At 50.8% G+C, this 12,115-nt stretch overlaps 1 protein-coding gene across 1 annotated transcript in view; it reads left to right on the forward strand.

The window, feature by feature from the left end:
- RPH3AL (rabphilin 3A like (without C2 domains)) overlaps positions 1-8,744 on the forward strand; it is a gene marked incomplete at its 5' end in the record, with an annotated part of 28,062 nt that extends 19,318 nt beyond the window's left edge. The window contains 3 exons of the mRNA XM_084299537.1: positions 1,760-1,876; positions 2,325-2,507; positions 8,622-8,744. Coding sequence (XP_084155663.1) covers positions 1,760-1,876; positions 2,325-2,507; positions 8,622-8,656 — 335 coding nt within the window. The 3' untranslated portion in view covers positions 8,657-8,744. The remainder of the gene's footprint in view (positions 1-1,759; positions 1,877-2,324; positions 2,508-8,621) is intronic.
- Between the last annotated feature and the right edge of the window lie 3,371 nt (positions 8,745-12,115).

Here is a 12,115-nt window from a genome sequence, read left to right on the forward strand (position 1 = left end):
TGTGGAGGAAGGAGCCGTTATAAAGCGATGGATTTTGTGAATCCGGGAGGACAAAATGAAAAACGATAACCAAATGGGACAGGAGTGCGTTTGCCAAGGGAATTGGGCAACTGGACAGCCAGAAAGGTTCTGGCAGCCGAGATTTGGATTCTGTAGCAAAGAGCCTGGTACGTGTGGGTTGTTATTAATGGAGCTTCCTGATAACCCCGGGAAGCTCTGGGGTAGAAGTACTGAAGCTGCCTTTAAGACAGCGCCTCGCGGGGAGCTGCCTGCCAGGGCATCTTCAGGAACACTTTGCAATAACGCTGCCAGCCGGTTTAATATCCTCAGAGATGTTAACTCCAGAAAAGAGCTATTTTAAGTATTAATTTATTTTTTTTTTATATCAAATATTTTGTGTAGTACAGATTGCTGCCTGAACACAAGAGCGTCTGCGGAGGTCCTTGGCAGAAATGTTGGACAGCTTGTGCTTGCCTGTGCCGGGGGAAGACTAATACAGCCCTTGTGCCCTGGGCAGGGTTAAAGGCTTTGTAGCGCTGCTGACTGCGTGTAGTGAATGTTAGCGCTGGTGAAGAGAGGTGAACTGACAGCTGACTTTGCTACCCAGTGCTGTCACCTTATTTATACCACCACACTCACGTCCCTCCTGCTCCTGGCAGCACCATGAGGCCGGGAAGCTGCAGTTGGCAGCCCAGGTACCTTTTTGAATGGTATAAGCAAGGAGAGGTGCTTGCATAATCGCATGGAAAAGTGGAAACAGCCTGCTGGTGTGCGGAGTGTCCTCGGATTGTGTCTGGCAAAACGAAGCTCTTTCAGCTTGTGTGGAAACTGTGAGAGTGGAAAGCAGCAGGATGAGTGCCAGGATTCAGGGGAAAATAATTAAAAAACGATAAATAAAGAGGCCTTGGAAGTGGAGAACAGTCTCCTTGAGGAAACGGAGAGACCCTTGCCTGTTAAGCTTTGGGGACATAGGAGTAACACAGCTCCAGGCAGCGTGCTGATAGCGATGAGCATCTGCTGAATGGGTGTTGGGCTAATAAGGTTGGCTCTCTGTGTAGTCACTGCAGGGCTTTTGTGCTTGATGCGTGTAGCATTTATCTGGTGTGTTCCTCAGAGATCCTGGAGCCTCCACAGGGGTCCTGCTGCACATGGAAGAGGAGACCAGGGCTGGACCTGCAGCCAGTCCCTCTTCCCGAATTATTAAAACGTGGATCCTTTTAGGATCCTATTACTCTGGAGCCAGGACCCTGCCTTGCACCATGCCCAGCCCTTAGCATATTGCTTTGTGCAGGAGGCAGCAAACTGCAGGAGGAAGGGGCTCGCTGGTGTGCACACACAGGTCAGCAGGAGCAGAGCCCTGGCTTCCAGCTGGCTGTGCTGCAGGGCACTGCGCTCCCCGGCAGGGAGCTTCGGGCAGCAAAGCACGGAGCAGGAGCAGCGTGCTCCCCGTGGTCCCAGCGGGGTCTGAGATTGATGTGCTGGTGGTACGTGCACCTGCTCCAGGTGCTGGCGTTGCCGGGTGTGTGTGGCTCAACTGCAAATCACCTGGAAAAAGTAAAAACACATCGTGTTTGAGAGGAAGCGGGAACAGCTGTGGAGGAACTGCAGGTAGGGCTGTTTTTTGGAGAGGGAGAACATGATCATCGAGTCAGCATTTGTGCATGTTTTATTTGGATCCATCTGGCACCCTCTTTGCAAGTGTTATGAACATTGTGAATAACTGTCTCTCTCCTCTCCTCCCCCCCAATCTTTCCTGCAGTGGTTTCTAGCGACAGCGAGAGCGACTCGGAGCTCAGTTCCTCCAGCCTGGATGAGAAGCCCTCCTCGCCTGTGGGGTCAAAAGGCTCACAAGCCAGAAAGCAGCAAGCAGGACCGGGTAAGGAGCTGCTGTTCCTTGTGGCTGAAGGGGGGGAAGCGAGCAGTGCTCGAACGTGTGGCTCTTGGTTTTGGGGGTTTTGCCCCCAACTTGGCTGCCCTGCGCAGGTGCAGCCCACTGGCTCCAGCTGGGGTCTGGTCTGTTAACACCAAATAGCAGCAATGGGTCGAACTGGTGGTGGGTCTCTGTTCCCTGCAGCCTGTCAGGGGCTGTCCTTGTGGTCAAGAGCTGCTCCTGGCTGTCTGGCAGCACATCTGCAGCCGGTTCCTCACGCCTGACCAGCATTGCTGGTGCCATTTTGGGAGCGGAGCACAGGAATTGGGCTTTGCTCCTGCTCCCAAGGGTACCTGGGTGGGAGCAGGAACACTTCTGCTCTCTTGGGACCTGGTCCAGGATCTGTACCCATTTCTCCCTCCCCTGACAACTGCTCTCTGTTGTGTCCCTGCAGCACCCAGCGGGGAGCCCAGCCGGCCTGTGGGCAGGGTGCAGGCGAGCACCCACCCCCCTGCCCTCTCGGGGAGCCGCAGCAGCCTGGGCAGCGAGCAGGGGGCTGCCCTCAGCGCCTCCGAGAGCTGCCAGAGCGACCACCCACCAGAGGGGCACGACAGCGACGTCGGCAGCAGAGTCCCTGGTAAGCTGATGTCCCCCTCCTGGGCACGTCCCCACGCTGGGGGCTGACCTCCCTCCGAAGCAGAAGGCTCTCAGGAGTGCACCTGGCAATGCCGTGGCCCAGCATCACCTTTCCCTGCTGTTTCGCTGGTGGCAGATGCTGTCACAGCATTACAGCTCACTTCTTCCCTTGTGCAGAACCTATTCTGCAACGTGAGTAATCGTCTGGGGTGGGAGCTGCCCACAGCCGCCTGCGGGAGCCGCAGCAGCCTGGGTCTGTCCCCTTAGGAGGGCCCGGAGCTCACCTGCCCTGCGGAGGCAGCAGCACAGATCCGAGCTGTTCGTGGCGCAAAGCAGAAACCCAGCAGCTTCATGAGACTGAATACAATTTCTTCCTAATGTTAGGTGGCTCTCAAAGCCAAGCATGGCTCTTCCCAGAACTCCGCAGTGCAAAAAATAAAAAAAAAAATAAAAAAAAAGATACTTTTCCTCCTCAACAACCTTGGAACAATTAAGTGACTGTGAGAGCAGAGGCTGCTATCACGCCTGATCTGGAGCAGCTGAAAGAGATGCAAATGTGTTCTCTCCTCGATTCCTGCTAATCTATTCAATAACCCCTTAAGTTATCGTTTAGCACCGCTCCCCCCAGAGTGTTCCTGCTGCCCTGCGAACTGCCACTCCTTTTGTTCCTGAGTCGTTTCTGTGCTGTGCGTGTTGAGGCGTAAATTGGATTAGGGAGAGCAGGTTTATCCTTCAGTGCAACAGGGAGTCACAGTCCCCCTCCCCGTGCTTCCTGCTGGAAATAGCCAGCATAAAATTGTTGCTGGGTTCTTCCCTCCCTCCACAAGTTCAGTGGATTTGCAGTTCTCTTTAATTTAATTTTATTTTTTGCAAAGCAAATCAGATGAGTGGTACTTCTGCTCTGCCTGTCCTCTGTCTGGATTATAATGCTGCCCCAGCCTGGGGGGGTTATTTTTAAGCCTCTACTCAATGTGGCTTTAGAGGTGGGTGTTTACCGTGGTGTGCTGGCTCTGCTGCCTGCTGGAGTGGAGCAGCAGGTTGTTCTGTGGGGTGGAAGGGGTCTGTGTGACCCCGGTGCTGATGCTACGTGGCTGGAAGCAGGCGATGGCCATCCTGCATGGTGTGTTCGTGCAGGGCTTAGCACTCGGGAGCTTTCCTGCCAGCCACTCGAAGCAGCTGCCACCTGGCCATGACAGTGCAAACAGCATCTGAGAGGCAGAAAATGCCTTTTTCCAGCAAAAACCTCTTATGCAAAGCTTGGCACAAGGGGTCAGCGCTTTCCAGTGGATCTCCCTTTGCTAGGCAGGAGAGAGCTGAAAATGACAGGCAGCACGGACACACATTTAAAAAACAAGAACTGCACTAATCTCATGAGCCCAGTTACAACAGCCCCCGAGACGCAGAGAGGATCCTGCTAAGAAAAAGGTTAAGCCAGGTTGGCCGACTGGAGGATACCTGTGAAGATCTTCATTACTCTTATTTCCCAGGCTCCCTGCAGCAGGGACTGGCCCTGTTCAGGGGGGCTGCAAGCTGCCTCCTGCCCGGGCAGGGGGTTGCAGTCAGCAGGGACAGGCTGGGGAGGTGATGGAGGTTGCTGTGTCAGCACGGAGTGTGCCCAGCTGGAGAGGGGCTGCAGCAGTGTAGGAATTTTGTAGGAATTCGGTAATTGGCGTGGCACAGCGAGGTGGCTTGCAGCAGGTGGTTTGTGCAGGTCAAGATGTCCAGGAGGCTACAGTAGGGAATGCCTCAGTGCTTTGCCAGCAGCCTGGCAAGAGCAGAAAATAAAGAGAAGAGCAAACCCAGCTCCGTAGTGCCCTAGGAAGCGTGCTGCTGTGCGGAGGGGTTCATGTGCCCTGGGATTACAGAGATCTGGGATGTGCAAATGCTTCCAGTGATGATGAGCTGGGAGCATGGGTGCCTCTCCCCTTCCTGATGTAGGTCCGAGCTTCTCACTGTCTGTGTTTTTTTGTTTTTGTTTTTTGTTTTTTTCCACCATGGGTCCTGCTGGATGCCACTTGCTGCCAAATCTCAGAGGCTGCTCCTGCCGTTCAGGTCTTTAAGGGGTGCTGGAGGTGATGGGTCCTGTGTGTCAAGGCCAGCAGACTGCATTGCTGCCTTTCCCTGGCTGTGGGACAGTGCCCGTGCTCTGCTGTGTCTGCAGAAAGTCAGAGCAAGGGGCAGAGATCCTCTCATGTTCAAAGGCCTGATCCTCAGTGGCAGGATGAGGGCACAGAAGGGAGATTTCGCTACAGCTTTTCTAAAAGGCTCTGAAACTTTCTAACACCATACAGGGAGCAATTTTTTGCTTTATATTAGCACCTCAGGTGTTGTTCTACCACTGGCTTTCTTTTTCTGCCTTTTTCTCACCTCTGCTCTAATTCAGCTCTCAAGTGCAACTGTGTAGAACAATTCAGCATCCTTAAATCCAGGGCCACAGGGAGTGGTACTGCAAAGGCAGCTGCTCGCAGTCCTGAGCTCCTTAAAGCCTGAAGGCCGAGACGATGGCATGGTCGCATGGCCAGGGGAAAACAAGGAGCTATTAAGAAGAGGCTTGCAGGTTTCCAGCACACAGCTCCAGCTCCGGCTGGGGTTTGGTGAGGCAGATAATGAAGCCTGGGGTTTGTCACGAAATGACTCATTGTCAGTGCTGCATTGGGATTTAGGCAACCTCAGCCCGTGAGCCAAAGTTGGAGAAGAGAGCAGGGAGCTGAGAAGATGCCATTTTTTTAATTTTTAATTTTTATTTTTTTACCACCTGCTTTCAAACGGTTTCAAAAGCATCATTTTCTGAGGGTCTGAACTCCCTTCTCATCCTGAAGCTCCGGTTCCTGGAGGTGAAGCAGATGAAGGCCTCCAGAGGTCCCTTCCAACCTTAAATATCGTGTGTCCGCTCTGAGGTCACAGCTGCTGAGGAGGCTGCTAAATCTCCCTCTTTCCATGGCTCTTGCATCTTTCCACTGGGTGCCATGAGGTGTATGTAGTGCACATAGGAAGGCCATGCACTGTTTTGGATGGAGGATGATTTATCCTAAAGAGAATGAGAATTGCACACGGGAGAAGCCCAATCTTCCTTTTCCCCCACTGAGGGAGGGGAACCTTTTGCTCTGGCTGCACAGCTGCTGTGCAAAGAGGTGCCTCAATCAGAGACGAGCGAAATCCTCGCTGTTCTTAATTACAACATTTTTATTAAAGAGAGGGAATATTAAACAGAATTAAACAAATCAGCGATGCGTTATGGTGGTTTTCATTAGCCCATGGAGAGCTTTTTCTGGAAATTACATCTTTGAGTTTGGGCTTGGCTCCTGCAGGGGGGTGATTAAGAGCACGGGGGATCTCCCCTCAGCTCGGCTGCAGTTCTGCTTTGGTGGGTCCTCGTTGCCGAGTGTTTCCTGAGGACCTTGTCCGAGGAACAGCCAGGGTGGTCAGGCTGCCTGAAGAGTTTGCAAGCAGGGAAAGGTGAGAGGGGCTTGGCACAGGCTGGGGGGCTGCAGAAAGTTGTAGGCTTAAAAGAGGATATTGGCAAAACAGCCACAAGACGAGCTAATTAATGAGTAGCATACATCTGAGCGCAAATCACAGCCTCCCCATCTCTGCCTGTGTGCCAATGTGTTGTCTAAATCATTAATACTTAAAGAGTGGTGCAGCAGCTGGCAGTTAAACAGAGCCACGTTAAACAGCGATGTCTCCGAGCCTGGGAGCTGAGACGGCGACAGCAGCACCCAGGGGTGTAAGAAATGTGATGGCAGCAGCCAGAGGTGTTGGGGTGGTCTGAGGGACCCCGAAGGTCCAACCTGGGCCCTTCTCCCAGGGTGGCAGAGCTGCTGCTTCAGGTACATCCCTCTGGCTGCTGTCTTGGTGGCTGTCGTGCTGGGAGCAGCCGAGCAGAGCTGAGGGAGAGGGTCTGGAGCTGAGAGAGATGGGCAGGAAGCGCTGCTTCCAGCTCCCTTAATTTGGGGAGCTTTATGCTGTGTCTTTCAGGAGTTTGCTAGATTTAGAAGTGAGGTGGTGTCACTCTCTCCGTGGCTCAGTGCCTCTCTGGTTGGGGTAGGCATCAACTTTTGCTCATAAATATGCAAGCTGTTAATACAGGAGACAGGCAGAGCCATCCTGCATTATTTTCATGGCAGGAAATTCTCCGGGCATCTTTGAAGTTGAAGCATTAACTTCTTTTTTTCCTTCCCTTCTGTTTCTCAGATGTCTGCTTTGCTCCCTCAGGGACGCTGAAGAGGTAACATCTTGCTTCAGCGGGTCTGACTGCTCCGTTCCATGTCGGGAAAAAAAAATTGTCCTAACAGCAATTAGGCTCTGAATGAGATAGTAATTTCTTTAATGACTTTCTTTGTGGCAGTCTTTGGGGAGGTGACTTTTGTTTTTGCAAGTTTGGCAGGAAGGTTGCTTAAATGTTTTCAGATGGCTCGTTCCCTCGTGTACAGGAGCTCCAGCCAGAGAGCATCATCCGTGATGAAGGCATCATCATCTTCCATGGTGCTTTATCTCTTTGCAGCAGGGCAGAACGGGTCGGCAGCCACGCTCACAGCCCCTGCTCTTCCTCCTCTGCCTTCAGCCTCAGCTTGCAGTGAGGGCACAGGACAGGAGGAGAGGGGGGTCTTTGGAGTCAGATGTGGGGGGCAGACCCACAGCCTCTGCCTCCCACCACTGCTGGCCCATCTTGTTTGCCCCCGTGTGCTCTGAGCTCGCTGTCATTGCCGCAGGGTTGAGTTTCCTGATGAGGATGAGTCGTCCCTCCTCCACCAGTGAAGGAGCTGAATTGTGCCTTCATGGCTGAGAGCCTCAGAGCTGTCTCTGCCTTCTCATATGGGTACTGCAGAGCACCAAACGATCCTGCTGTATTTATAAATAAAACATGTATTCCAGTAGTGACGGTGTCAGGAATGATTCAAGGTTTGCGTTTTAGGTACAATGCATTTGTAAATACGAATCTTAGAAGGAGCATCTGCCCCCTCCCATGTTTTAAGGAATTAAAATATTTTCATCTTCAAGTGGTAGAACCAAAACATTTTCATCTCTTTGAGTCTGCCTTGAAGTTAAGGGAATAAAGGCTTGAGTACCTAAAAAATAAATTACTTTCACTATTTCTGTAATTCTTCATGGAGTTTTAAATTGAAGACTTCTTCCTTGAAAATAGGGGAATGACAAAGACTCATTCTCTTGCCTCTTTCACTCAATATATCTGGAAACAAGTCTGCTGCTGAGGATGAAAATCCTATTTTTGTGCCTTCTTTCACTCTGCAGAGGTCTGTACTTTGGTCTTTGATCAAACAGTCTGCCTGGCCTCCTGTCCCCATGTCCTTAGACTTATTCTCTGCCCGCTGCAATACGTTTACTCCTCATGCTCCCAGCTTTCTATTGAGCGTTTTGCACAAAGCACCGAGGGCAATAGTTGATGTAATCTTTCAAAACAAAACATAAAAGAAGGAGCATAGGAGTCTAATACAGAAGTTAGGAGTCTGGATTTTGGTGTCTTTGTAAACAGATTGAGAGGTTTTATGGCTCAGGAGGCTATCTTTGAACTGGGACATTTGCCGGGAGCCGGTAGAAGGAATATGCAGCCCCTTGAACGTTTTGTATGAATGTGGTGACTGCAGAGTGTCAGGAGTTGAAGTAATTTGTGTCCCCTTCGGTTCAGAGAAGCAGAAGAGAGGCGAGTACCAGGGCCTCCTGGTCCAAAGTCCAAGGGCTGCCTCCTGGTCAAAAAGTTGCCTCCTGGCCACAGCTTGGGCACACAGAGGGCAGGAAGGTGAGGGGAGGACCTGCTCTGTGGTGTGTGGGTGCTGTCACCTGGTTTGGAAACCTCAGAGGGCTGAGACTTGGCTTTCTGTCTAACTCGGCAGTCTGAGGGGACCGGCTCCATCAGCACAGCTCTTTCTTTCTCCTCTTTCCCAATTTGCCTGTCTTTTCTTTCTTTAATAAAGTTTAATGGGCCCTGACTGCTGACAGAGCGTGGAGTAATGATGCACAGACATTCTCCTCATTATTATTTTTAGGAAGCTCTTAAAATGGCACCGAGGAGGTAAAAGCAATCTAAAATAACTTTGTCAAGTCTCTCCCCTTTGCTTCTTTTCACACAAAACTTTTGTCTGTCTCTGTTTTGAAGGCAAACGGTACGTTCACACCAGAACCCGGTGCTGACGGAGGTGGAGATGGAGCTGCTTGCCTGGATCCAACACTTGCCCACTCCTGTAGACCTCACTCCAGACAACAACTGCCACCAGCGGGGACTTCTGTGACCACTGGGTCTTGCACAGACATTAGCAGCACCTGGGGAAGTGCTGGCCCGTCCTCCCCACCTCACTGACCTGATTTCTGGTTTGGTTTGGTTTGGTTTTGTTCCCCTCCTACCTCTGACATATGCTGGGAGAAGGGTGCCGTGCCCTGGGGCCCAGCTGTGTGTCTGTTAGAAGGGGCAAAATGCTCACTGGGGCTGAAGAAAGGTATTGTGCTGCCTCTGCTGGCCTGCCAAATTCAGACCTCGGTTCTGCTCCTGGCCTGACAGCCCTGGCTTTGATTTCTTCAGGGGAAAGGGGAATTCACCCCCGTGTTCCTGAAATAGGGTGTGAGCACCACAGCCCCTGTAGTGCTTCTCGCCCAGCGGTGATTTTCCCTCTGTGAGCCCCGAGGGTGAGAGCGGGCTCTGATTTGCACTAGACTCCATGTGCCTGGGTTGTCACCCCTTGTATGCCTTGTCCTCGTTCTGGCATGAGGTGGTGTGGGTCTGGTGGAGGCATCCCAAATGAGCCGCTGAAGCTGAGCTCCCTTCCCCTGAGCTATCCCTCCCAGACAGGGCTGTCTGCTCAGGGAGGCACTTCAGTGAGTACAGAAACACCTGGAGAAGTTTGCAATGACTTTTTTCAGTTCTCCTGGCTGCGTGCTGGCCTGTGTGTCCTGCAACGAGGGCGATGCTTTGGTGTTGGGGTCGTGGGCAGTGTGTGTGCTGCAGCTCTGGGTGGGAGAACACTCACCAGCCCACAGCCAGCTGGCTGCCTCCGATTACCCAAGTCAGCTAAAAGCTTTCCAATTACTTTATCTCGTTAAGCTCTGCAGATTCTCCTCCCACATGCACACCTTATAATCTGTTGCATGAGCAGGGGCCTGCATTTTGCCATTTTCCTGGAAGTCTGGAGCATCTGGCCGACCGTGATGGTGTCATGATGAGTCAGGCTGTAGAAAGCTCTGTGCCCAAGTCCTGCTTCTTCTCCAGAATGGGCAATTTCCCTCCAAGGCCTGGCAGATGAGAAAAATCAGATTAGCTGACATCTCCAGAGCAATTAGATCTTTAGAGGCTTGAACGAAAACGCACGCTAGGCAAGTGGGAGTCTGTGGATTTTTATTAAATGCTTTGGATCTGACCTGTATTTTGCTGAAGAAATGAAGGTTTCCAAAAAGTTCCCTCTGGAGTCGTGGATTTAAAAGCAATTCATGCCTGTTAATGTCAGCCTGTTCCCTTGGTTATTACTCTTTTGTTCAGCTCTCCTTTGCTGCTGGGTGCTTTGTGTGCATGTAGTATATGCTCTTACAAATGGCTGCAGTAAGAAGATAAATGAGATTGGGCGCTGGAATGCTCTAACAGGAGATTGGAAATCAATCCTTGACTTTCTTTCTAAATGAACATGGTCCAACAGAGCACTGCTCCTGTACTGCTTTTCCAGCTAACACACCATGGCAGGTTGCTGAGAAAATCCTTCCAGCTCCGTGATCTGCTTCTGCCCTTTGACAAGTGAAAACAAAGCCTTTGGATGACGTGGGCTCCTCGAGGTGGCCTAAAGAGAAGCCTCTGAACGTGGTTTTCACACCGCCAGTGTTGAAGAGAGCAAGGGACGAGCTTGTTCTCCACAGAGGGGTGCTTTTAGTGTTGTGGTCTGCGTTGTTTAAACCTGGCCATCGAGGCTCTGATCAGCCCCATTGCTGAAAGGGGTGATGCCAAAATTGTTAGCAGTTTCTGGAAAATTAAACCCAAAAGGCAGCTTTTCCTGAAGTGCTGGTATGATTTCAGAGCTGAAGTCACGCTGTTTCTTCTGAGAGTTGCAGGGTCTTCAATTTCAGAAGTGTGCTGCCACCAGAAAAATCCTGTGCTGCCTTAGAGCTTTTGACAGTCCTACTGAGGCTCTCTTGCTCTGTCGTTGCCGCTGTGCCTGAGACAGCCTGGTCTGCCAGCCTAAGTTAATCCTTCAAAAGAAGAAGGAGAAAGACACTTAAAAAAAATGACTATTTTCTTAAAACCTGTTACTTTCTCATTAAAAACGCTACACTGAGTTGGAGAGAGTTTTTAAAATCGAACACATCATTTCTAGCTCTCCTTGTGTTTCTTATGATTCATTCCTGGACAGTGCAGGCAGGTTAGTCATATTTTCACCCTCGTCCTCACTTCTTAGGTCTGTTTACCAAGCTGTGGGTTGCCAGCTCTACACAAGAACCTGTTCATCTCTGCCAGCTTACTGTGCTGCTTTAAGGCATGGTTTTGATTTTTTACAGAGACCAAGTTTTACAAAACAGATTAATTTGGGACTGCTATTTTGTACCAGCAAGACTAGAAGTGATGCTTTCTTATCTCTATATTTTACCTCCATGGAGTAATTCCACCTGAGTTTGAACAGAACCATTCTGCTGCCTATGGAAAAACTCCCTGTGGGTCGAGGGAAATCTCTAGCCACATTCAAATGTGATAGATAAACGTACTCAGCTGTGTGTGTGTAGTTTCTATTAAAGCTCTCCTTTCCCTTTGGTGCCTCTCTCTTGGTTGTGTTTTGTAGCTTTGGTTGGAATATAATCCTAAACCTGCACCAGCTGATGGCCTTTTTACTTGGCTCAAGGTGGGCAAGAAGGGCTCAGTCTACTCTGATCGTTTGTGTTGCTTTTATTATTTTGTTGTTCTCATCTCCGTCCCTTACAACTTTTATGTAGTGTTTTACTACGGGAAACAATAAAGCTTTGGCTCTCTAACAACTGCTTACCGTTCTTGACACAGTAAAAACTTTCATTCCATTCCCAGGTTGCAGATACTCTCCAAATCCTTGGGCTGGCTCCAGCGAGGAAAGAAAATAACCCAGCCAGTGGAACTGTGATTCACACGGCTGGAGCGTAATTGAATTATGTGCTCAAAAGTTGTCATTTGTCTATTGCCCCTCTTTGGCACCTCTGCAGAGGGCACAGGTCTGCTCCTTGGCCCCTCTGTGGAAGGTTTTTAGTGTTGTAACCACCAGGCATGAAACAGCGACGTCTCTGCAGCCCCCAGGGCTCGTCTCGCCCTGGTGTGACAGTCGGGGTCTTTGCCTCTCGCATTGTTTGCTGAGTGTGTGCAGCCCTGGCCGCTCTGCATTCAGCTTCAAGGTTTCGAATGGCTTTTTAATCTGCTTTTCCCATTTTAAAAGCGCCTCAATAATTGCTGTTGGGATTGTTGTGCTGGGGAGCTGCCATTAGTCCAAGGATGGAGCACGTCAAGGACTAACCTCCTCTTGTGCTGTTCCTTCCCGCTCCGCTTGCCATGACAACAGCCGCTGTAGGGGAACGTCGGCTGCGGGATCTTGGAGTCAGCAACACTGGCCATGACCTACCGAGTTTTTTACAGGTTTTTACATACTTTGTACAGCTGTA

Source organism: Netta rufina, assembly GCF_964035555.1.
Source record: "Netta rufina genome assembly, chromosome: 21".
Lineage (NCBI taxonomy): Eukaryota > Metazoa > Chordata > Aves > Anseriformes > Anatidae > Netta > Netta rufina.